General features: G+C 43.4%; 2 protein-coding genes across 3 annotated transcripts in view; one reads left to right on the forward strand and one right to left on the reverse strand.

Annotated features, from left to right (window-relative positions):
* Window positions 1–468: 468 nt before the first annotated feature.
* On the reverse strand, window positions 469–3,422 carry SHLD2 (shieldin complex subunit 2). Its single transcript, XM_075832287.1, has one exon. It carries the CDS (start codon window positions 3,219–3,221, stop codon window positions 900–902), a length of 2,322 nt encoding a protein of 773 aa, XP_075688402.1. The 5' UTR covers window positions 3,222–3,422; the 3' UTR covers window positions 469–899.
* Window positions 3,423–3,561: 139 nt separating this feature from the next.
* Window positions 3,562–26,722, forward strand: part of IFT56 (intraflagellar transport 56) — a 195,363-nt gene continuing 172,202 nt past the window's right edge. For both annotated transcript variants that reach the window (XM_075832289.1, XM_075832288.1), the window contains exon 1: window positions 3,562–3,654. Coding sequence is in view for 1 of the 2 variants with exons in the window: in XM_075832288.1 (XP_075688403.1) it covers window positions 3,652–3,654 (3 nt within the window). In the remaining variant the exon portion in view is untranslated. The remainder of the gene's footprint in view (window positions 3,655–26,722) is intronic.

The raw sequence follows: 26,722 nt of genomic DNA on the forward strand, positions 1-26,722 counted from the left end.
AATACACGCCCAGTTGGACTTTTACTTTTAAACACACCCACTTGGACTTTTGCAAGCCTCATTTGCATAACTACAAAAATGGTCATAACTTGGCCAAAAATGCTCGTTTTTTAAAAATAAAAACGTTACTGTAATCTACATTGCAGCGCCTATCTGCTGCAATAGCAGATAGGGGTTGCAAAATCTGGTGACAGAGCCTCTTTAAGTACTAGATACTTAAATACTTCAAAGAAATGTTGTTTCTTTTATTGAATGTGTTTTAAAGGGTATCTGTATTGTGAATATGTTGTATGGAATAGAAGATAGTGATGCTGAGTAACTGGACTCCTATGGGCTCTGTACAGTCAGATGAGCAATAAAGTAAAGAATGGTTACTCAATGAAACAATGGTTTTGCTTCTTCACCTTAGCAGTTATATTAAAAAAAAAACAGCATATTTTTGTATTTTATGTTCAAAGATAGTTTATAGGGTCACAGAAAAAAATTTATACTCTGGGACACTAAAAGCATCCTGGGAACACCATATGTAATGTTTAGCACAATCTAGATGCATAAGGCTGGGTTCACACCTGTGTTGGTGTTTCCGTTGTTCTGTTTCGTCAGAGAAGAACAACCAAAATACTGGAAGAGTCGGTTCCATCGTATGACAGATGCCATCGATGCCTGACTGAACCCATTGACTTTAACGGGTTCCATCAGGGCGTCCATAGTTTTACCGGAAACAATAGTGCAGCATGTTGTGCTATTGTTTCCAGCAATTTTGTACCAATCTGTAACGGAGGCCCCTAACGGAAGCCTCCAACGCAAACGTGAACAGGCCCTTACCATGTTATAGTACGAATTTTATTGCTACTATATTTGTACATCAAACTGTAATGTAGTCTAATATAGTTTACATCTCAAAGGTCAAGATGAAAATCTAAAAGTTGAAAATCCTCTTCCAGTGGTACGCTATTTTCATCAAGCATAAACTGACTTCTTATGGTAAACACAAAAGATTCTCCAGTGGGTGCTAACAGAGAGTAACACAGATCTGACACAATTGTCCCGTACATTACATCTGTACAGCCGGGAAAAATTTTGGGTAACAAGTTAGGAGCGATATTTAAAAATACATTCTCAAGAATATCTGATGGCACTTGGACGCATAAACAACGGTCTTCGCTCGTAATAGTAATTTGCGCTGATCTATAGAAAATTCTTCCTTGATTGAAGGGTAGGCACACATAACACTGCGCGTAGACGTTGTTGTCATCCATATGAAGCTCTCTTTTGCATTTTCCACAACCTGAGTATACAATATCCGGCAGAGACTTCAGAATATCAGAAATGGAAGTTTCATGGTTTATCAGTATTTTGCGTTTGTTTGGAATATGAAATTCTATCTGTGATATACTGCCTTTAACCTGGATTTCACCTGAATACCTGTCTTCAATCATGGTCAAAAGGCTCATCTGCTTTGCTGAAGATATATTATAAATATACCTCTTCCGAAAATCTATAGCCCTTTGGTCATCATCAAACAAGCATTCACAGGAGGACCATGGGGTAGTGTGCAATTCCAAATCTCCTGAAATGATGTTTTTCTTACAGAATAAGTATTTAAAGACCCAGATATGATCTCTTTTACGGTGGACCTGATCACACCACGAGACACACGTTCCCCACAGTACTAATGTACTTGTTTGTTCTTTGACTTGTTCAACAGTCAGAACAATTTTATTTTGCTGCAGTCCCTTAAAATGATATAAGGATTCTTTTAGAAACGAAATGCCATTCACCTTTAAAATTGAATGCAGCAATAATTCCGGTTGAAGTTCAGCAAGGTTTACGTACTGTACATTGTCTAGCGTCTGGGGCTGTCGTGGAGAGAGTACACTTAAATAATAATGCTTTTTATGAATGTAGTCCAGTAACTCCTTAAGCCCAGAAAAATCTGCAGCGTGTGAACTTGCCGGGAAGAGAGTAGAACAACTTCCAAGATTGACTAATTTACTCCTATAGCTAGACTGAAGCAAAAGGTCTTCACTCCACCTATCTTCACAAACGGATACATTTGTCAGCAAAATTATTTCCCCGGGAACTAAGGCTAAACACCAAAATGCAGAATTTCCCCACATCAACACTTTATGTTTAACCTCTGATTGGTCCGTAACAACTATTGTCGCTAATGGAAGATTGGAACCAATATTTGGCCCACTTTTGACCTTGATTTCCTTTACGTGGCAGGGTTGCAATACAACTACCATGACGTTGTACTTTTTGCTTTTATCTGAGCAATGCTTCAGAAGAGTCAATGACTTTAGAGGTGATTGCTGTTGCTGCTCATCGTACCTCTTCACAGTACACTTTGCTGGTGATAAGGATCGTTTAGATTGGTGTTCGTCTTTAGAAGATTGAAAAGAACCTGAGCCGACTTTCCTCTTTTTGCTGCTTGCGCTCCCAAGATAATCCACAATATTACTTTGTTTTGTAGCGGATTCACCTTGACCTTCGATATGTAACAAACCCGTTTCGCTTTGCTGGGATTTTAATGACTTTACGTCGAGCCCTTGATCAGATATGTCCGTCAAAAGATTAGAAGAGCAATTAAAACTTTCTGGAGATGAAGATCCTGTTGTGCAGTTTTCCACAAAAACAGCTTGTGTTATAAATGCTGATGGACGAAGTGCGGAATGACTGGCAGCTTCTCTTCCGTTATTCACTGGACTTTGTACAGCAAACTGACTAGACGTCAAAATGGCGAGGAACTCCGTTTCCGCAGATATTGTGCTGCAGGCATCGTTCCCGGAAACATTCGGATTCGCCGCCTCTGCACTGCATGATGTACTGTAGCCATGTTGACCAGCACACTCCATTCTCTGTAGATTGTGTGTTATATGACAGAGTTCTGTGCTAGCAACCGAATCTGAAATGATCCCTGTGATATGAGCCATCGTTTTCTGACTTTCCAGGATACAAGTTCTACCAGATGGCTTTTCCAGTACATCACATACTGATTTTTCATGCTTCTGCTTTTCACTAGGACCTTCTCCATATACCACGTGATTCGCAGATATTTGGTTGTTTCTACTACACTGAAAAGACGTATCTTGGATTTCATGAAAAAAAGGGACGTCTTCCCAAACTGCTTTGCCGCATTCTGAAACTAATTTTTCTATTCCACATTGAGCTATAGTCGGAGCTCCGATAAAAACGTGAATCACACCTTTATTAGACATCTTCTACAAGCGCTTCACGCTTGTTCCACAACTTCCGGCTTCTACTGCCAATCTTTAAAAGCAAGCGTTCCAAGCCTCGTTTTAAAGCCGAAGCCGAAACTGGAAATAATCTAGAAAACCGGAATTGAACAGCTCACACCCTTTACTGTACTGAAAAATTGCCTCCTGCGTTATATCGATGTGTGTACATTGTGGTCTTATTAAAACGTTTTCTCGCTTGAAAATTCGAATAACTTTATTGTTAACATTGTGAAGCGAGTTTTTATGCGTCCGTCGCGTGTAATAAACGTGTCTAGCGCATGCGCAGTAGATCGATGACTGTTGCCAGGGTAACAGAGTCGTTTCTGGTGTCCAACGGTTTCATCAACTGAAGATTTTCAGGCCGTTCTTCACAGTGTTCTCATCGGTTCCTGCTCCAGGGGCGGCCAAAATGGTGAGGAATATTAGTGAAAGATGTATCCACATTTATATACCAGCAGTATGACTAGTATTCTGTTTCTGCGCAGATTCTTTTGTTGCAGAATTTAATGTGATCGGATTGTGGGAGGGTTTCAGAGATTGTCCATGTCAAAATAATCCAGTTTTTTTTTATTGCTGGATAACATTATAAAATAACTTTGCTATGGTGGAGAATGGGTTGCTGCGCATCTTTCTGATCGTGGTCATTCTGCAATCTGTCCAGTCCACAAGGTTTCTTCAGGAGACTGATGGCAGTGGAGGATCTTATTCAGACTTGCAGCTGCACCCATGAGTACTCTGGGCATCGAGATCAGAAAGCTGTACCCTCATCATAAAGTTCTTATTAAAATACTCTGAGCATAGAGATCAGAATACTGTACCCTCATCATAAAGTTCTTATTAAAATACACTAGACATAGAGATCAGAATACTGTACCCTCATCATAAAGTTCTTCTTAAAATACACTGGGCATAGAGATCAGAATACTGTACCCTCATCATAAAGTTCTTATTAAAATACTCTGGGCATAGAGATCAGAATACTGTACCCTCATCATAAAGTTCTTATTAAAATACACTGGGCATAGAGATCAGAATACTGTACCCTCATCATAAAGTTCTTATTAAAATACTCTGGGCATAGAGATCAGAATACTGTATCCTCATCATAAAGTTCTTATTAAAATACACTAGACATAGATATCAGAATACTGTACCCTCATCATAAAGTTCTTATTAAAATACACTGGACATAGAGATCAGAATACTGTACCCTCATCATAAAGTTCTTATTAAAATACTCTGGGCATAGAGATCAGAATACTGTACCCTCATCATAAAGTTCTTATTAAAATACTCTGAGCATAGAGATCAGAATACTGTACCCTCATCATAAAGTTCTTATTAAAATACACTGGGCATAGAGATCAGAATACTGTACCCTCATCATAAAGTTCTTATTAAAATACTCTGGACATAGAGATCAGAATACTGTACCCTCATCATAAAGTTCTTATTAAAATACACTGGGCATAGAGATCAGAAGACTGTATCCTCATCATAAAGTTCTTCTTAAAATACTCTGGGCATAGAGATCAGAATACTGTACCCTCATCATAAAGTTCTTATTAATATACCCTGGACATAGAGGTCAGAATACTGTACCCTCATCATAAAGTTCTTATTAAAATACTTTGGGCATAGAGATCAGAATATTGTACCCTCATCATAAAGTTCTTATTAATATACCCTGGACATAGAGATCAGAATACTGTACCCTCATCATAAAGTTCTTATTAATATACTCTGGGCATAGAGATCAGAATACTGTACCCTCATCATAAAGTTCTTATTAATATACCCTGGACATAGAGGTCAGAATACTGTACCCTCATCATAAAGTTCTTATTAAAATACTCTGGGCATAGAGATCAGAATACTGTATCCTCATCATAAAGTTCTTATTAATATACCCTGGACATAGAGATCAGAATACTGTACCCTCATCATAAAGTTCTTATTAAAATACACTGGGCATAGAGATCAGAAGACTGTATCCTCATCATAAAGTTCTTCTTAACCCCTTAAGGACGCAGCCTAGTTTGGGCCTTAAGGCTCAGAGCCCATTTTTCAAATCTGACATATTTCACTTTATGTGGTAATAACGTCGGAATGCTTAAACCTACCCAAGCGATTCTGAGATAGTTTTCTCGTGACACATTGGGCTTCATGTTCGTGGTAAAATGTGGTCGATATATTCAGTGTTTATTGGTGAAAATTTGCAAAATGTAGAGAAAATTTTGAAAAAATTGCATTTTTCAGAATTTAAATGGATCTGCTTGTAAAACAGACGGTTATACCACCCAAAATAGTTACTAGTTCACATTTCCCATATGTCTACTTTAGATTGGCATCGTTTTTTGAACATTCTTTTATTTTTCTTGGACGTTACAAGGCTTAGAACATAAACAGCAATTTCTCATATTTTTAAGAAAATTTCAAAAGCCTTTTTTTTAAGGTACCTCTTGAGGTCTGAAGTGGCTTTGTGGGGCCTATGTATTAGAAACCCTGATAAAACACCCCATTTTAAAAACTAGACCCCTCAAAGTATTCAAAACAGCAGTTATAAAGTTTTTTAACCCTTCAGGCATTTCACAGGAATTAAAGCAAAGTGGAGGTGAAATTTGCAAATTTCATTTTTCTTGCTGAATTTCAATTTTATTCATTTTTTTTTCTGTAACACAGAAGGTTTTACCAGAGAAACACTACTAAATATGTATTGTCCAGATTCTGCAGTTTTTAGAAATGTCCCACATGTGGCCCTACTGCGCTCGTGGACTAAAACACAAACCCTAGAAGCAAAGAAGCACCTAGTGCATTTTGAGTCCTCTTTTTTATTAGAATATATTTTAGGCAGCATGCCAGGTTTGAAGAGGTGTTGAGGTGCCAAAACAGTAGGAATCCCCCAATAGTGACCCCATTTTGGAAACTACACCCCTCAAGGAATTCATTTAGGGTTGTTGTTACCATTTTGACCGCACAGTTTTTTCACAGCACGTATTTGAATTGGGCTCTGAAATGAAAAAAATGTCATTTTTTCCAAAAAAATGTCATTTGTGATCAAAATTTCTTATTTTCACAGGGAACAAAATACCCCATTTTGTTGCCCAATTTGTCCTTAGTGTGGCAATACCCCATTTGTGGTGATAAACTGCCGTTTGGGCCCATGGGAGGGCTCAGAAGGAAAGGAGCGCTATATGTTTGTTGGAGTCCAGATTTTGTTGGATTGGTTTTCGGGTGCCATGTCGCATTTGCAGAGCCTCAGCGGTATCAAAGCAATGGAAACCCACCAAAAGTGACCCCATTTTGGAAACTACACCCCTCAAGGAATTCATTTATGGTTGTTGTTAGCATTTTGACCACACAGTTTTTTCACAGCACCTATTTCAATTGGGCTGTGACATTAAAAAAAATGAAATTTTTTCCAATAAGATGTAATTTTTTACCAAAATTTCTTATTTTCACAGGGAACAAAATACTCAATTTTGTTGCCCAATTTGTCCTGAGTGCATCAATACCCCATTTGTGGCAATAAACTGCCGTTTGGGCCCATGGGAGGCCTCAGAAGGGAAGGAGCGCTGTGTGTTCTTTGGAGTACAGATTTTGCTGGTTTGGTTTTCGGGTGCCATGTCGCATTTGCAGAGCCCCAGAGTTATCAAAGCAATGGAAACCCACCAGAAGTGACCCCATTTTGGAAACTACACCCCTCAAGGAATTCATTTATGGGTAATGTGACCATTTAGACTCCATAGTTTCTTCACAGAACTTATTTGAATTGGGCTGGGAATTCAAAAAATATATATTTTTTCCAATAATATGTCATTTTAGCTCAAAAATTCTTATTTTCACAAGAAATAAAATACTCCATTTTGTTGCCCAATTTATCCTGAGTGCGGCAATACCCCATTTGTTGTGGTAAACTGCCGTTTGGGCCCATGGGAGGGCTCAGAAGGAAAGGAGCGCTGTGTGTTCTTTGGAGTACAGATTTTGCTGGATTGGTTTTCGGGTGCCATGTCGCATTTGCAGAGCCCCAGAGGTATCAAAGCAATAGAAACCAACCACAAATGACCCCATTTTGGAAACTACACCCCTCAAGGAATTCATTTATGGGTGTTGTGACCATTTTGACCCCATAGTTTTTTCACAGAACTTATTTGAATTGGGCTGGGAATGAAAACAAAATTATTTTTTTCAAATAATATGTAGTTTTGGCAGAAAATTTCTTATTTTCACAAGAAACAAAATACCCCATTCTGTTGCGCAATTTGTTCTGAGTGCAGCAATACCCCATTTGTTGTGATAAACTGCCGTTTGGGCCCATGGGAGGGCTCAGAAGGAAAGGACCACCATTTGGCCTACTGGGGATTTTCGAGTGCGAAGTCATGTATGCAGAAGCCCCTGAGGTACCAGTACAGTTGAAACCCGCAAGAAGTGACCCCGTTTTAAAAACTACACCCTTAAGGCATTCATATAGAGGTGTAGTGAGCATTTTGACCTGAGACCTACACCCCATAAACTGTAATGTGGGTTCTCCCGGGTATGGCAATACCCTACATGTGGCTGTTATCAGCTGCCTGGACACACAGCAGGGCCCAGAGGGGAAAGACGTGGGGGGATAAGCTGTGTGGAGTGCATCAGGGTAAGTAAAATTGGGGTAAATTATAAACCAAGGGATGGATGATAAATTTTAAAACACTCTTTCATACAGAGCTCTGGTTATTCGGGACACGTGTCACATTGATATATTGCGTCATGCATTATCGCCCTCTTATAGCAGACTTTGCACCTCTTTTGACTTTTTCCCTTCTTGCCAGTTTGGGGAACTTCCCCTGGAAAGTGTTGCCGCCCTGGTACGATGCGTGTGGCCCCGCTTCCAGAAGCACTGGGTGCCCCCCCTTCTTGGTCCCTAAAGATTAGGTTCTTGATAATCACCTCTTGAAATTCCAGGAAAGTTCCCGTCTGGCCTGCACATCGACGTAGCACGTACGCATTGTACAAAGCCATCTGTATGATGTGCCCGGCCTGCTTCTTATACCTCACCGCATGGCGCTGTAGGGCTTCAGGGCTTGATCTTACAAGTCCATCCCTCCCATGTACCTATTGTAGTCCAGGATGCAGTCTGGTTTGGGGGTGGCCTTTCCTTCATATATCCTAAACCTGTAGGTATACCCGGATGCACTCTCACAGCTTATACATCTTCACGCCATACCTTGCCCTCTTACACGGCAGGTACTGGCGGAATTGAACCCTCCCTTTAAAATGTACCAGGGACTCATCTATAGAAATACACTTCTCGGGGTGTATGCTGGGGAAAACCGGGCACTGGAACGGTCTAATAGGGGTCTCCGTTTATACAAACGGTCAAAACTGGGGTCATCTCGGGGTGGACACAGCTCATTATCAGTGTAATGTAAGAAGCAAAGTATTGCCTCATTTATTTATTTTTTTAGATTCCAGTTCAGTTCTGAAGTTGCTTTGAGGGGCCCATATATTAGAAATCCCTATGAAATACCCCATTTTAGAAACTAGACCCCTCAAAGTATTCACAACAGCATTTAGAAAGTTTATGAACCCTTTAGGTGTTTCACAAAAATTTAGAGCAAAGTAGAGGTGAAATTAAAATTTTTTTTTTGTCAGAAAATCCTCTTTATACCATTTTTTTTATAACACAAAAGGATTTATCAGAGAAACGCAAATTAATACGTATTGCCCAGATTCTGCAGTTTTGAGAAATATCCCACATGTGGCCCTCGGGCGGTAATGGACTGAAGCACCGGCCTCAGAAGCAAAGGCGCACCTAGTGGATTTTGAAGCCTCTTTTTTATTAGGCACTATGTCCGGTTTGAAGAGGTCTTGTGGTGCCAAAACATTGGGAACCCCCCAAAAGTGACCCCAATTTGGAAACTAGACCCCTTGAGGAATCCATTGTAGTTTTCTTGGGGTGCATGCGGCTTTTTGATCAGTTTTTATTCTATTTTTAGGTGGCGTGGTGACTAAAAAACAGCAATTGTACGATTGTTTTTTTTTTCGTTTTTTTTTACAGCGTTCACCGTGCGCTATAAATAAAATATTCACTTTATTCTGCGGGGCGATACGATTACGGCGATACCAGATGTTTATGGTTTTATTTTATGTCTTATGGCGTTTGCACAATAAAATACGTTTTGTAAACAATCATTCACTTTTTGTGTTACCTTATTCTAAGAGCCATAAAGTTTTCATTTTTCAATCAATAAAGCCGTGCGAGGACTTATTTTTTGCGTAACGAACTGTAGTTTCGATCAGTACCATTTTTAGGTACATGCGACTTTTTGATCTCTTTTTATTCCATTTTTTGGGAGGTGAAGTGACCAAACAATTGTGATTGTGGTACGGTTTATTATTATTTTATTTTACGGCGTTCACCGTGCGGGATAAATAATGAAATAATTTTGTAGTTCAGGCCGTTACGGACGCGGCGATACCAATTATGTATAGTTTATTTGTTTGTTTATATATTTTTATTAATAATAAAGGACTGATAAGGGAAAAGGGGGGATTTTTACTTTTATTACTTTTAAAACTTTTATTTTCTTATTTTTACACATCTTTTTTTAACTTTTTTTTCACTTTATTACTTTGTCCCACTAGGGGACATGAGGGCAGGAGGCCCTGATCGCTATTCTAATACACTGCACTACATGCGTAGTGCAGTGTATTAGAACTGTCAGCTACTCACTGACAGCAAGCATAGTGGGTCCTGACGTTGTCAGGACCCACTAGGCTTCCGTCTATGGCATAGCCGGACGCCATTGTTTGGTGTCCGGTTGCCATAGTCACCATCGCCGGCCGCTATCGCGTAGCAGGCCGGCGATGGCAGCTTAACCCATAAAAAGCCGCGATCTCTATAGAACGCGGCTTTTAAGGGGTTAATCAGCGGGGACACAGCGATCGGTCCCCGCTGTAGGAGCTGTGACAGCTGCTGAACAAGAAAGCAGCGTCACAGCTCCTGTATGTGTCGGGAGGACGGCCGAAACGGCCGTTACTCCCGAGACGTACTATTACGGCATGGAGCGCTAACGATACAGCTGCCATGACGTAATAGTACGTCAAGGAGCGGGAAGGGGTTAAAATACTCTGGGCATAGAGATCAGAATACTGTACCCTCATCATAAAGTTCTTATTAAAATACTCTGGGCATAGAGATCAGAATACTGTACCCTCATCATAATCAGAATACTGTATCCTCATCATAAAGGTCTTGATAAACAGCACTGGGAATAGGGATCAAAAACGATGTCCTCTGTGAAAGGGCGGGTATTTTATGAGGTTCACTGGGGCTAGTGTCCCGCACTCTTACTACCTCCTTTTATTAGGGATATGCCTAGCTCCCCTACCTTTTCCTTTGTACTACGCTTTCTATTTGCCTTATTAGCTAAGTGTGTGTGTGTGTGTGTGTGTGTGTGTGTGTGTGTGTGTGTGTGTGTGCGCTATAAAACACACATTATGCACAGAATATATATAATCAAGGTAAAGTATCAGTACACTTCAATACATATAATATCTATCAATATGTATTAAGTATTCTAACACTACACGTGGTGCAATATATCAACAACACATTACCAGTACCCATACAATCCCAAATACATATAAAAATACAATAAACTCACGCTTACTTCTGTGACCCTCCCCCACCTGTCTTACACTTACCCATAAGTCTGTGTTCCTCTCTCCAGCACGGCCTCATCGGATGACATTTCAGCCCGTGTGACTTTTGCGCCAAACACAGGTTGTAGCGCCGGTCACATGGGATGAAACGTCATCCCAAGAGGCCTGCCTGGGTGACGTCAGAAGTCCGACCTCCTGGGATGACGCTTCACCCCCATGTGACCGCCGCTGCAACCTGTGATTGGCTGCAATGGTCTCATGGGATGAAACGCTATCCCAGGAGGTCGCGCTGGATGGAGGAACACAGACTTCTGGGTAAGTATCAGACTTTTTTTTTTTTTTAGAGTGCTGCGTTTTTTGCGGCGGGATCGCTGCGAACTTGCAGCACAAAATGCAGCTACTGCTATTTGTTTGCGGGATTTAGCGCCACGTTGAATTTAATGGGGAATACCCGCAACCAATAAGCAGTGTGGTGTGGTTTTTTGCCCGGTATTCCCTGCGGCCCACAGGACGAATACGTTGCGTTCTTATACCTTTTTGACCTGCCTGCACTTTCTCTGCCGTGGGTTTCTGCCGTTGACATTGAGCACCGCAGGCAAAAAAACGCTGTTAAAAACGCTTTCTCTGCCTCCCCTCTCTGCTCGCGAGAAAAAAACGCCTCCATCTCCCATTGAAATCAAAGGCAGACGATTGCTGACTTTTTTTGGCGTGTTTTCCGCGCCAAAAACAGCGCCAAAAAACTCCTTGTGATTTAGGCGTTAGACTGCTAGTCTTGTAGCTTATTAGTGGCTTCAATGGTTGGTGGTGCTGGAGCCTCATTTGAAGTGCGTTCAGTAGGCCTGCTTTGGTGGTAGCCGATTTCTCCTCAGGTGAGGGCTGATGTCCAGGTCTCCTCAGGTGTGGGGTGGAGTGTAGGTCTAAGGAGTGCCCCAACACTGGACTATTTAAGCCCTGTGTAACATCACTATGCCAAACTCATGCGCATGCAGGGGGGGGGCAGGCCGTGGGAACATCCTGTGATGTGGGTGTAATGACGGGGAAGGGAGACAGACAGGTGAGCCCTAATCTACCCGCCACTCAGTCCCTGCCTACTTGCAACGGCCCGTCCTAGGCGACGGCGTACAACTGGGCGACGGTCCCTACGCTCAATAAGTGCACGACAGACAAACAGAAAAGGGTACACAGAAGCTAAGGGAAATGGGGTAGTTGCCCACGGCAACACCGTGAGCAACAAGAGTAGTGAATGAGCTGAGTCAAACCAGGAGTGTACGAGGTACCAAACGCAGAGCAGGAGAGTAGTGAACGAGCCGAGTCAAACCAGGAGTGTACGAGGTACCAAACGCAGAGCAGGAGAGTAGTCAGTAACCCAGGGTCAATATGAAGCAGGGACAAATAGTTCAAGCAGCAGCAGCAGAGCCAGGAAACAGGAGAATAACAGGCAAAGGAGGAGCAGGAAGTGAAGGTATAAATAGACAGAGGGCGGGAGCTAGCTCCGTCTGGCCAGGCTGTGATAGGCTCTCCCACTCCTCAGCCTCCCAGCCTGATTGGTAGAAGGAGGGGGTCACTCGATCAGACTTAGGAGCAGGTGCAGACTGACTAACCACGGGCGTCGACACAGAAGCTGTGTCTGGCAGATCCTTTACAGTGGGAATTCATCATAGGATGTGTCCACAGAGTATGGCCCCACTGTATAAGTTAAGAGACTTAGGATCAAAGGAGATACTGTGCTCGCTCCTCCCAGACTGTAAAGCAGAACAATGAGCTGGCTGGAGCTAGCTGTCTCGTCTTGTCGCACATGGGGCATTTTGCATTTTCCTACTGCCATATGTGTGAATACACACCTATGTCTGATTGAACTATATATATATATATATATATACAGTGAAGGAAATAAGTATTTGATCCCTTCCTGATTTTGTAAGTTTGCCCACTGTCAAAGACATGAACAGCCTAGAATTTTTAGGCTAGGTTAATTTTACCAGTGAGAGATAGATTATATATAAAAAAAAAAAAAACAGAAAATCACATAGTCAAAATTATATATATTTATTTGCATTGTGCACAGATGCAAAATGGATATGAAAAACTGACAATTGATCAGTTTTTAATGGCATTTTTTATTTTACTGTCTGTGACTGTAGTCTAAATAACTATGATGTCAGAAGTCCCTTTCACATGTACCGTGATCGGACCGGGAAATCCGGCTCACACACGGACCGTCCAATCACGGTCGTGGGAATCCGGCCTTAACGTCATTTATTTAAAACCCCATCATGGGGCCAGTACTGCACAGGGTCCTGCTCACACTTCAGACACTATAATGTAATCTCGCCCCAGATCTGCCTGGCGATGCTGCAATTTAGACTGCTCTCACCTGCAATGTCGGAGACCAGCTGAGGTGGTGACGGGCAGACAGGGATGTTAGTGCACGCAGTGCATAATTGATTATAGATTCTGTTAACCTGTTCCCTGCCTAGGCACACAGAAGTTATAATCAATTAGATATATATTTTTCCAATTGTATTTCCGACTAGTTGTGCACGCAGACCACTGAAGAACGTACCGATGCCGTTTTTTAATCAACAATGTTTTTTATTGAAAAAAAAATTTCACTACAAATTATACATTGCAAGGACAAGAATAACATACTCATCATCGCATGAAAAGCATCTGAACCAGAACCAACAAATGCATCAAAAATGTAGGATTAAGATAGAATAAATACATATTAACCTTTGGGCTTATATAATCTCAGGCATCCCCTAAGCATCACAGAAGTATACAATTTTGAGGGAGGAGCAACCATCCCCTCCAGTCCTCTGTAAATCGTGTGAATCTATGAGTTTTATATGCTATCATTTTTTCATAAGCACACGTAACATTCAGCATAGTATTAATCTTATCAATAGAGGGAATGATTGTACTCTTCCAGTGTAGTGTCTGGTGATTGCTAATTTGGTAGCCAATAGGACATGAGCAACAAGCACCCTAAACTCCACCGGTATCTCATTGAGGCCTAAGAAAAGGAGTGCCAAAGATGGTGATACAGGAATGTTAGTTTTACATAGTCGGGAAATAAATCGGAACATCGAGGACCACAAGGACTGAAGATAAGGGCAGGACCACAATATATGAAGCAACGTGCCCCTATGCCCACACCCTCTCCAACATAGATTGGAAGAACTAGGATATATATGACTCAACCTATCGGGCGTATAATACCATCGCAATACCGTCTTGACAGCAGATTCGTAGTGCGAGACTCATTTAAAGGTAGCAGTGATGAATTTCAAAGAGAATTTCCATTGGGATACCTCAAATACCTGTTTCAATTCCTTTTCCCAGGCCAGGAATGGAGACGTTTTAAGAAACAAGGACTTGGAACCCAGGAGCGAGTAATTAGGTCTAAGGCGGACTGGAGAATCTGATGGGGTTGACCATAGTTGAAACACCTCCTCGTTGGCTGACAATTGAGTAAATTCTCCCGTAGATAATAGGTGTCTTATTCTCAAGTACTTATAGAAATCTCTATGGGAGATGCCATATTTATGTGTTATAACAGAATATGGAGCTAATTGGGCCTCTTCCATCATATCAGTAAGGTATACAATGCCTCTTTCTTTCCAGGATCTCAAATCCATATGGCTTAAGGCAATGCAAAAAATCTCGATAGGTGTTACATTCTGTATTGAAAACTTTGTATTCGGGCTACGGGAATGAAACTGCTTCCAATAATACAAGGAAGTATGTAAAAAGTAAGGAAGAGAGGTAGGTATGACTATGGGCATTAGCGAAGCCAACAGTAAGGCCCTCAGATTATGACTAGGTGCCCAAAAAGTCTCAATGTGTATCCAATGTTGAGAGACATCACCAGTCCACCAGTTTCTCAAGAGCGAGACTTGAGTTGCATAAAAATAATCTTGAATATTAGGTAGGCTCAGACCTCCACATTTTTTTATCTCTATTTAATATCGAGGAAGCGATTCTGGGTCTTCCCGGTTTCCAAATAAAGGCATTCAACAGTTTCTGCACCTTATTGAAGAAGGAAATCGGTAATCTAATAGGAACCGTTCTAAATATATACAACATTTTTGGTAGGATTAGCATTTTAAAGGCCGCTATGCGACCCACCCAAGACATTTCGGATTTGTTGTACAACATCATATCCTGTTCAATAGTTTTTAACAATGGGATATAGTTAAATTTATATAACGCTTGTATAGAGTTAGTAACTGCTATACCTAGATAGGTAACATGATGTGATTGCCAATCCATGGGAAACTTAGATTTAAGTGATTGAAGGGTGTCTAGAGGAATGTTAAACGGTAGAATTTGAGATTTATTCTCATTAATTTTGTAGAGAGATAGCGTCCCAAATTCTTTTATGATGTTTAGTGCTGTCTCTAAAGACTTCTCCGGGTGTTCCAATATCAGCATGATGTCATCGGCGAACAGCGAAATGCGATGTTGTCTATCTCCTATGCGGACCCCGGTGATATCCCTGTTCAATCTAATCGCTTGAGCTAGCGGTTCTATTGATAATATGAATATCAAGGGGGAAAGGGGACACCCCTGTCTAGACCCATTAGAAATGTCAAAGTTATCTGAGAGTGCCCAATTGACTCTCGCGGAAGTTGCAGAGTACAACGCCTTAATGGCCTGCAATATCCCATCTTTTATACCCATAGTCTCCAACACCGAGAAGGCAAACGACCAACGCACTCGGTCGAACGCCTTTTCTGCATCCAGCGTCATTATCACCGAGGCTTGCTTTGAACCATGGACATAGTCCAGAATATCTAGGACCCTTCTGGTATTCTCGGTTATTTGTCTGCCCCTAACAAATCCTACCTGGTCTCCTCCTATTAGGGAGGGTATTAGTGGTGCAAGTCAGTTAGCCAAAAGTTTTGCATAAATTTTGAGATCTGTATTAAGTAACGATATTGGTCTAAAGTTCTGCGGAGTGTCTGGAGTTTTCCCAGGCTTTGGGAGTGTTACAATTAGAGCTGAAAGCATTTCTTTTGAAAATGAGCCTTCGTTAAAGGCCTGTGTTAGAGTATTATGCAAATGAGGGAGCAGAATATCCATAAATGTTTGATAATAGCAATTCGTGAGACCATCTGGACCTGGGGCTTTCTGCAAGGGAAGTGCTTTCACAATATATTCTATTTCCGACAGTTGTATCGGAGAATTCAGGGCCTCCAAATGTTGTTGAGGAAGGACAGGAAGGTTTAGTTTCGTTAGAAATTGCCTAATAGAAGTCATAGGGACAGATGAGGAGTCTGACCACCCATCCAGATTATAAAGACTAGAGTAAAAGTCCATAAACTCATTGGCTATATCTCGGGGATCATAGAGCTTAGAATGTGTAGATCGACGGTACAAAAAGGGGATCCTAGTCTTATATGATTTTGCCTTTAATCGTTGAGCCAGTAATCTGCCTGCTTTATTATTTTGTGAGTAGTATTGGGCTTTAAGTCTGGTTAGAGATTTTTCATATTCATGTAGTAAACAATCTCTCAATTGTATCCGTAGAGCTCTAAGCTGTGACGACTGTTCGATGGATACTGAAGATTTATTTAGATTCTCTAATGCACGGATGTTCTGCAGGATACCCTGCACCTTTTTTTCCCTGTCTACCTTAGCTCTATGACCTATTTTGATGAATACTCCCCTGATCATGGCTTTATGAGCATTCCAAATTGTGAAGGAGCTAGTAACTGAACCCACATTCAATTGGAAGTATTCTTTTAATGCCGACTCTAACTCAGCTCTATACTCAGTGTGGGCTAATAAGAAGGGATTACATCGCCATAGAGACGTATTGGATGCCACATAGGATTCATCAATTTGAAGTGAGATGGGGGCATGATCTGACCATTTAATAAGGTCAATGGTAGTGTTAGTAACAGTATGCAACAAGGACTTCTGTATCAAAAACATGTCTATGCGGGAATAGGTTGCATGTGCAGAGGAGAAAAAGGTGTAATCCCTCTCGTTCTCATGGTGGATGCGCCATATGTCATATAGCTCATTCGTGTGTAAAAATCCGCCCAAGGGTTGGGAGGCCGATCTCTGCGCCGCTGTAGAATCCAGGGCATTATCATGGATAGCATTAAAATCTCCACACAGGACTAAATGACCTTGTTGAACTTTTTTAAGTTTCCGAAAGAATTTACCCAAGAATCGTATTTGATGCTGATTAGGGGCATACACCACCCCCAGTGTGTACAGAGTGTTGTTTAATTTGCAGACATGTAAAATAAATCTGCCATTTGGATCTACAATTGTCGCAATAGAAGTATGAGCGACTGTGTCTTTAATTGCCAACATCACTCGTTGTTTTTTAGTGTGGTGTGACTGTATGATACATGGGAATTTGTTATGTTTGAGTCTATGTGCATCCTTAGCGATGATGTGTGCTTCTTGTGCACAAAATACATCTCCCCTAGATTGGATAGCCTCTTTCCACATATACGAGCGTTTATGCGGACTGTTCAGTCCTTTGACATTTAAAGAAATAAATTTAAGAACCATGAGGACTATAAATACATGATAACACTACCATCATTACATCTGCATAAAAGGCTTTAGAGAATAACCGGTACCTAAATATGCTCTCTAAGAAAGGGAACAACTCGTTGAAATAGAGACCCTTTGGAGTCACACCCAATATTCTGCATACACAAAATCTTTCTGGTTTATACATTCTGCAATGCCCAAAAGAACATACCTGTAAAACAATAACAAGGGATAACAAAAGAAAATGGTAAAACATATACAGCCTAATCCGCTGTATCCGTGGAAACGGGTACCCACTCACGGTAATACACCGAGAGGGTCAGAGAACTCTCAAGGCACCATTTGAAATAGCTGACAGAGTTCAATGCTTGGTACGCCTTCTAGGTGTCACTGTGTGCCATTCTTGAGGTATGCGAGTCGGTGATCCTCCATTATCTCCACTCTTCTCTGGTAATGGAAGGTTCCACATCTGCAGCAATTTAGCACCTTCCTCCAATGATGAAATAGAATGCATAGTCCCCTGGCGTAGGATCAGGATTTTAACTGGGAACCCCCAACGATATGCCACTTTTTTATCACGTAATATGGTCGTAATGGGCGCAAATTGCCTCCTCAGGCGTAGCAGCAGATAGGTCTGCAAAAAGCTTCATATGCTGATACGGAGATGGAAGATGGGCACACTATATCGGACACTGAAATGGCATAGATATATAGAAAATTGCAAATCTCACACTGCACCATCTGCTGCGCATTATCTTTTACACAATACCTGTGGGGTCAAAATGCTCACTACACCTCTAGATGAATGTCTTAAGGGGTGTCGTTTTTAAAATGGGGTCACCTCCCTGGGGTTTCAACTGTACTGGTACCTCAGGGACTTCTGCATACATGACATAGCACCAGAAAATCCCCAGTAGGCCAAATGTTGATGTTTTCCTTCTGAGCCCTCCCATGGGCCCAAACTGCAGTTTATCACCACAAATGGGGTATTGCTGCACTCAGGAGAAATTGGGCAATAAAATGGGGTATTTTGTTCCATGTGAAAATAAGAAATTTTGATCAAAAATGACATCTTACTGGAAAAACATTGAATTTTTTAAATTTCACAGCCCAATCCAAATACGTGCTGTGAAAAAACTGTGCGGTCAAAATGGTAACCACAACCATAAATTAATTCCTTGAGGGGTGTAGTTTGCAAAATGGGGTCACTTCTGGTGGGTTTCCATTGCTTTGATACCTCTGGGGGTCTGCAAATGCGACATGGCACTCGAAAACCAATCCAGCAAAATCTGGACTCCAACAAACACATAGCGCTACTTTGCCGTTTGGGCCCATGGGAGGGCTCAGAAGGAGTTTTTTTCACCACAAATGGGGTATTGCCGCACTCAGGACAAATTGGGGAACAAAATGGGGTATTTCATTTCTTGTGAAAATAAGAAATTTTATCAAAAATGACATCTTATTGGAAAACATTTCATTTTTTAAATTTCACAGCCCAATTCAAATACGTGCTGTGAAAAAACTGTGTGGTCAAAATGGTAACAACAACCATACATGAATTCCTTGAGGGGTGTAGTTTCCAAAATGGGGTCACTTTTGAGGGATTCCTATTGTTTTGGCACCTCAACACCTCTTCAAACCCGGCATGATGCCTAAAATATTTTCTAATAAAAAAGAGGCCTCAAAATGCACTAGGTGCTTCTTTGCTTCTAGGGCTTGTGTTTTAGTCCATGAGCGCACTAGAGGCACATGTAGGACATTTCTAAAAACTGCAGAATCTGGACATATTTAGTAGTGTTTCTCTGGTAAAACCTTCTGTGTTACAGAAAAAAATTTGAATAAAATTGAAATTCATCAAGAAAAATGAAATTTGCAAATTTCACCTCCACTTTGCTTTAATTCCTGTGAAATTCCTAAAGGGTTAAAAAACTTTCTAAATGCTGTTTTAAATACTTTGAGGGGTCTAGTTTTTAGAATGGGGTGTTTTATGGGGATTTCTAATACATAGGACCCTCAAAGCCACTTCGGAACTGAACAGGTACCTTAAAAAAAAGGCTTTTGAAATTTTCTTAAAAATATGAGAAATTGCTGTTTATGTTCTAAGCCTTGTAACGTCCAAGAAAAATTAAAAAATGTTCAAGAAAACGATGCCAATCTAAAGTAGATATATGGGAAATGTGAACTAGTAACTATTTTGGGTGGTATAACCGTCTGTTTTACAAGCAGATGCATTTAAATTCATAAAAATGCTATTTTTTCATAATTTTCTCAAAATTTTGCAATTTTTCACAAATATACACTGAATATATCGACCAAATTTTACCACTAACATGAAGCCCAATGTCTCATGAGAAAACAATCTCAGAATCGCTTGGATAGGTTTAAGCTTTCCGACGTTATTACCACATAAAGTGAAATATGTCAGATTTGAAAAATGGGCTCTGAGCCTTAAGGCCAAAACAAGGCTGCGTCCTTAAGGGGTTAACATTTACCATATGTCTACTTTAGATTGGCATAATTTTTAGCAGCAATTTCTCACATTTCGAAGAAAATTTCAAAAGGCTATTTTTTCAAGGACCATTTCAGTTGTGAAGTGGCTTTGAGGGGTCCATGCAATACAAACTCCCATAAGTCACCCCATTTAAAAAAAACTGCACCCTCAATGTATTCAAAACATCATTTAAAAAGTTTCTTAACCATTCAGGCGTTTCACAAGAATTAAAGCAAAGTAGAGGTGAAATGTACAAATTTAATTTATTTTCCCAGAAATTAATTTTTTATTCTTTTTTTTTTCTGTAACACAGAAGGTTTTACCAGAGAAACGTAACTCTATATTTATTGCCCAGATTCTGCAGTTTTTAGAACTATCCCACATGTGGCCCTAATTTGCTAATGGACTGAAGCACAGGCCTCAGAAGCAAAGGCGCACGTTGTGGATATTGGGGACTCCTTTTTTTTTATAAATTCTTTTATTTTGATTTTGTAATATGAATATCAACAGACAATCAGACAGAAATCATCAGAATACACTCAGATGTGCTATCAACCATGGCCTCAGGCCCGATACATACAGTGCATAAATTCAATAAGAACATTAAGGACAACAATAAGTGCAATATCTCTCAGAGTGATTTTGGAAGGTATGCAGCTATGCACCCTGAACCCGCAGCGATGCATAAAGTTCCATTGCAAAACAGAAATATAGAGAAAGGAAACCAGAAAAGCACAGAGACAAAAGGAAAGGAAGGGAAGGATAGACAAGTGTCTGACACACTTGAGCCTAGGGTGGGGGACCCTGAGCCATGATGACCTTGTATTCCTCGGAGGATTGAAACCTGATCCATTCCCGCCAGGTTTTGAGGAAGGTGGAATGAGACGCTTTCATTGATGCTGTGAGGTCCTCCATTCTCATGATCTCCTGGATCTTGTGACACCACATGCCAACTGACAGGGGAACATGTCTGTCTCCACAATGCTGGAACACATGCTCTCGCCGCGTTCACCAGGTGGCGGACGACTGAGCGTTTGTACATGGGCAAAGGCATCTCACACAGATGGAGCAGAAAAAGATCCGGTGATTTTGGCAGGGGAAGTCCGTAAATTTAGAGGAAATGCGCCACACCTCGGACCAAAAATCGGCCAAGAGTGGACAGTCCCAAAAAATGTGTAAGATTGAACCCACCTGGTCCCCACATCTCCAGCACAGGGGTGAGACCGCTGGGAACATAGCGTGCAATCTGGAAGGCACCCTATACCAACGAGACAGTATTTTATACCCTGCCTCCTGATATCTGCTGGCCATGGAAGACTTGTGTGTCATATTAAGCAGGCGATCCCGTTGTTCAGAAGTGAATGTGAGCCCTAGATCCTGTTCCCAGCTTAGCAGGTAGGAAGGGGGGTGCAGATTAGGTGGTGAGACCAAAAGCCTGTAAAATGTGGACAGGGAATGTCGCATTGTGCCCGTACCTGTGCATAAAAGTTCAAACGGAGAACTAGCCCGCGCATACTCCGCTGGGTTGGGTAAGCTCACCAGGAAATGTCGTAGCTGAGTGACCTGCCATGTAGAGAAGGGGGCAGGGTCTGTCAAGGACTGTATGAGTGTGCTCGACATCCAATTTTCCTCCTGCATGAAATGTCTCGCACGTCCCTTCCCCACCCTCCGCCATAACAGGAAGGGACCACCTTCCTGCCCCGGAGGAAAGGCAGGGTTACCCAAGATCGGGTACATGGGGGAGGGTGACGGAGAAATCTCTGCCCTAGGGAATATTCGCGCCGCTACTGCCAAGGTGGGCCCGATCGTCGGGTGCGTCCGTGCGGCTAGGGGAGTATGATTACCTAACCATGGTAGGGTCTGCAGGGGGACCGTTAGGAATGTCTGTTCCATAGACACCCATTCCTTAATCTCCGTATGTCTGAACCAGTCAAGGATTCGTGCCAAGTGGGAGGCGTGGTGGTAGGATATAAAATCTGGAAGACCCACACCCCCTTCCCACTTTGTACGAAAGAGCAAGGAACGGGCGATACGAGCAGGTTTCCCAGCCCAGATGATTTTGTGTAGGAGAGACAACAGAGATTGAAAGAACGGGCGTGGGACGTGTATCGGAAGAGCCTGGAAGAGGTACAGGATCCTTGGCAAGATATTCATTTTGAAAATTGCGCACCTCCCGAACCAGGTGAAAGTACCAGAAGTCCATGTGTCCAGGTCTTGTTTCACCCGTTGAAGCAGCGGAGGGAAGTTCACTGCATAGAGGCGAGACAGGTCCCCAGGAAGCTGCACCCCCAGATATTTAAGGGAGTCTCTTGCCCATTTGAACGGGAAGGACTCTGCCAAATCGTCGACCAATTTTTGCGGCAGCGAAATGTTAAGTGCTTCGGACTTCTGATAATTAACCTTGAAGTTAGACAGTTGCGAATATCTATTTAATTCTGCCATGAGGTTGGGCAGGGATATCCGGGGGGATGTGAGAAAGAAAAGCAAGTCGTCTGCATAGGCCGCGACCTTATGAACCCGTTCGCCCAGGGTTATGCCCGATATGTCTGGGTTGGATCGAATATGGCACAAGAAAGGCTCCAAACATAGTATGAAAATTAATGGGGACAGAGGGCAGCCCTGTCTTGTGCCGTTGGTAATTGTGAAGGAGGAGGAGTGATATCCGTTGACCTTAACCTATGCCGACGGGGAAGAGTAAAGACCTGAAATCCACTCTATCATGTGTGTTCCTAAGCCCACGTGCCGCAGAATAGCCTGCATAAAGTCCCAATTGACTCTGTCGAACGCCTTTTCCGCATCCGTTGACAGAAAGCAAGTGGGAGGGGTAGAAATGGCCGCCTGGTACATTAAATTGATCGCTCGCGTGGTATTGTCCCGTGCCTCACGCGATGGCATAAAGCCCACTTGGTCTCTATGAATCACGTTATGCAGGAGCGGAGTCAGCCTCTGTGCCAGAATCTTGGCAAAAAGTTTCAAGTCCACATTAAGTAGTGAAATGGGACGATAATTCTGGCAAAGAGAGGAGTCCTTCCCTTCCTTCGGAATGAGCGTAATGTGGGCCCTCAAGGTTTCTCGGGGAATGACCCCCCCCCCCTTCAGTAATAGAATTGAATGCCTGGAGAAAGTGGGGTGAGAGTAAGTCCGCATAGGCCCTATAATATTGAAGGGGCAAACCATCCGGGCCTGGTGCCTTCCCCGTGGGTGAGTCCTTCAGTGCCCATTCCAGTTCTTCCGGGGAGATGGGTGCCTCCAGAGCCGTGATTGCCTCAGGAGGGATACACTTCATCCCTGATGACCGGAGATATTGGTCAATCTTTTCCAGGCGACCGCCACCGTCCGCAGGAGGTGCACTGGGAAGATTATAAAGAGCGTGATAATAGGCACGGAAGGCTTCTGAAATATTTTGTGGAAGCTGGAGTCGGCGATTTTGTGGACGTATGTACGGGCGCGGGTCTTCCTAAGTGCTCTAGCCAAGGTCCTTCCGGGTTTGTTACTAAATTCATAAAAATGACGTCTACATTTAACTATGGAGGCCTTCGCCTTGGCCAGACATATTGAACGCACCTGTTCTCTCAGCTGTCTCAATTCTGACCCCACCTCCCTATCCTGAGTTGCCTTATGTGACTGCTCCAATCTGTGTATTCGGGTCAATAGGTCCCTCAAGAGTGCCGTTCGTTCCTTTTTAAGTTTAGTACCCACCCGGATGAAAGCCCCGCGCACCACACATTTGTGGGCTTCCCAGATGCAAAAGGGATCTACCCCTGATGTGACGTTTAGTGCAAAGTACTCCACTAAGTCCCTGCGAATCTCCATGGCCACCGTCTGGTCCTGAAGAAGCGTCTCATTTAGTCGCCACTGCCACGAGCGGGGGTGAGAGGACGGACGGGATAGAGTAAGAGTAATGAGGGCATGGTCAGAAAGTGTGATGCTGTCAATGGATGCCGATACGAGGCTCGGGAGGTGCGTGTGGTGCAGGAAAAAGTAGTCGAGTCTGGAGTAGCAGTTATGGGGCGCAGAGAAAAACGTGTAATCCCTGGATGTTGGATGTAAGACCCGCCATGTGTCCACTAACTGGTGTTCGTGCAATAGCCGACGCAGCCGGCGGTGCGCCGCTCGAGATCAAGCGGATTGGCCTCTTGAGGAGTCTAACAAGGGGTCAAGTGTGATATTCAAATCCCCTCCCAGTATGAGTGTGCCTTCCAGAAAGCCGTCCAGCGCCCCAAGGACACGCTCCAAGAAGGCCACTTGACCCGTGTTGGATGAGGTAGTAGGTAGCCAGGGTGTACATCGTGTCATCTAGCTTACCCTTCACAAAGAGGTACCGGCCTGCTCCATCCGTGCGAGTCTCCACATGCTCCCAATGTAGAGTGCGGGAAATCAAGATTGAAACCCCTTTGGTCTTGGAGTCCGGAGACGTCCTGTGGTACACATCCGGGTAGTTGGAGTCTGTGAGCCTCTGTATACCGTCAGCTCGAAAGTGAGTCTCCTGCAGGAATGCCACATGTGCTTTCTTCTTCCATAGGAGACGGAGAATGGAGGACCTCTTCTCAGGAATATTCAGCCCCTGTGCGTTCAGAGAGATAACAGTTATGTCAGACATGATGGCAGACGGATGTATGGACAGAAGGGGGGGGAGAGGGGAGGAAAGGAAGATGAGGGAAAAAAAAAAAAGGAGAACGATAGACACAAACACTCTAAGATTGGAGTGCTAAAACCTCCAGTACTCTACGAGAGCTACGCCTCCCCGGAGGAAGTCTCCCGCCACCGCGCAGCTCCCGGAACCCTAATGGGGAACGCGGAAGAACAGAAGTGCAGAAAGAACAATGTCACAAAAACACAGTAATTAACAGTAAAAATTCAACAAATTATATCAAAGCGTATCAAAGCTCCGAACCCACCCGAACATCTATCAAATGGACCCAACCCCTTCTTCAAAACTAAACTGCAGTATTAGCCTCCCCCACCACCATAAACCTGCTTCCCGGACCCTCCATTTGAGCTCTATCTCTAAGGCAATCCTTTCAACGCCAACAGTCATCGCTCAATGAGAATCCTGCTGGAGAGAAAAAGAAAGAGGGAGGGAAAGCAGGGGTTTGCAGTTATCTGTCCATATTTAAAGACACGGGAGTAATCAGTCTCTTCGTGGAGAACGGCGTCCTGGTGGCCGGGATTCCATGGGCCCATTTCTGCGGTCTCCGTGCTGAGGTCGTCGCTCTGGAGGACGGATCACAGATTGCTCCTCTCCATGTCGAGGCGGGAAACGTGGCACAAACTCTGGGAACGGGCCCCCTCTGAGTGTGGACGTTACCGGGGGTTCGGTCCAATCAGGTATCCGTACCGGTGCGATCTCCAAAAACCGGAACGCTTCTTCTAGGTCGTCTGGGGACCGGACTGCAAATGATTGGCCCAACCTGCGGAGAATAATATGAAAGGGATGTCCCCATCTGTAGGTTGCGCCAGCAGCCTTTGTCGCCTCCAGCAAGGGTCGGACCAGTCTACGCATGGAGAGCGTCAACCTCGATACATCTGGCAGGATTGTGATGTCAGCGCCTTCAAATGGAACAGACCCTTTCTCCCAGGCTCTCCTGGCTATTTCTTCCTTTTGCTTGTAGAAGTGTACTCTACAAATCACGTCCCTGGGTTGGTTACCTTCTCTGTTCCGGGAGCCCGCTAGTCTGTGAACTCTGTCCATTTCGATGGCCATGTCACGCGGTCGGTTAAGGAGATTGTTAAAAATTTGTGACACCGTGTCGTAAAGTCCATCCGGGGGGACCGACTCTGGTATGCCTCTTAATTTCAGGTTGTTCCGTCTCCCTCTATTTTCTACATCATCCAAATGTAAAGAGAAGTCCCGCATTTGCGTAGCTTGGGTGGCCTGGGACTGTGATAAGACCGAGATGTCTAGTGAGGATATGGAATGCTGTCGCTCCAGAGTTTCAACCCGAGTGGTCAGTGCGCGTACCTCCTGTGTGACTGCGCCAATGGCCTGATCGTGTTTTTCTTCTAACTGGGCAAGACGGTGGTCAAAGTCAGTTTTGGTGGGGAGCACTTTGACCATCTCCCATAATTCTGCTAGTGTTCATTCCATGGATAGCGGGGGACCCTGAAAAGAGGCTGGCTGTGTCTCCCTGGAGTATGTCGGCGTTGCCAGTGTCCCTCTAAAGATGGCCGGCGTGTCCTGGGTTAGGGAACCTGTTTGTGGCGGCGGGAACTGCTGCTGCGCGGCCGCGTATGATGGCTCCCCTGGTGTCCCCTGGTCGGGGGCTGCCTGCGGTATTATAGGGAGCAGGGCCGTGGGCTGGAGTGGGGAAGCCGCTCTGATGCCACCCCCTGAACACTGACCTCCTGCCTGGGACGACATCTCTCCTCCTGGAGGGTACCAGCTGCCGCCGGGCGGATCCCGTTCTGTGAGGAGAGGAGGCGGGGCAGCTCCACTCGACGACGGAGGCTGAGTGCGGCCTACAGGCGGTAAAGAAGAGGAGCGCGGCGGAGTGATGTCCTGTGCAGACCGGAGGTATCGGCCTATGGAGGGAGTTCCCGAAGTGTCCGGCGGGTTCCTACGGCTTCTCCCCTTCGTCATGCTGCATCGGGGGTCGGTAAGTATGCCCTTAACGGGCGGTTTCTGTGGCGTGGGTCCGGAGCTCCGAGCAGACACGTCTCTACTCCTTCATGTCCAAGCCACGCCCCCCTTCTTTTTATTAGATTATGTTTTAGGCACCATGTCAGTTTGAAAGCGGTCTTGTGGTACCAAAACAAAGAAAACACACGAAAAAAACAATTTGGAAACTACACCCCTTGAGGAATTCATCTAGGGGCGTAG

This window comes from Rhinoderma darwinii, chromosome 7 (assembly GCF_050947455.1).
Source record: "Rhinoderma darwinii isolate aRhiDar2 chromosome 7, aRhiDar2.hap1, whole genome shotgun sequence".
Taxonomy (NCBI): domain Eukaryota; kingdom Metazoa; phylum Chordata; class Amphibia; order Anura; family Rhinodermatidae; genus Rhinoderma; species Rhinoderma darwinii.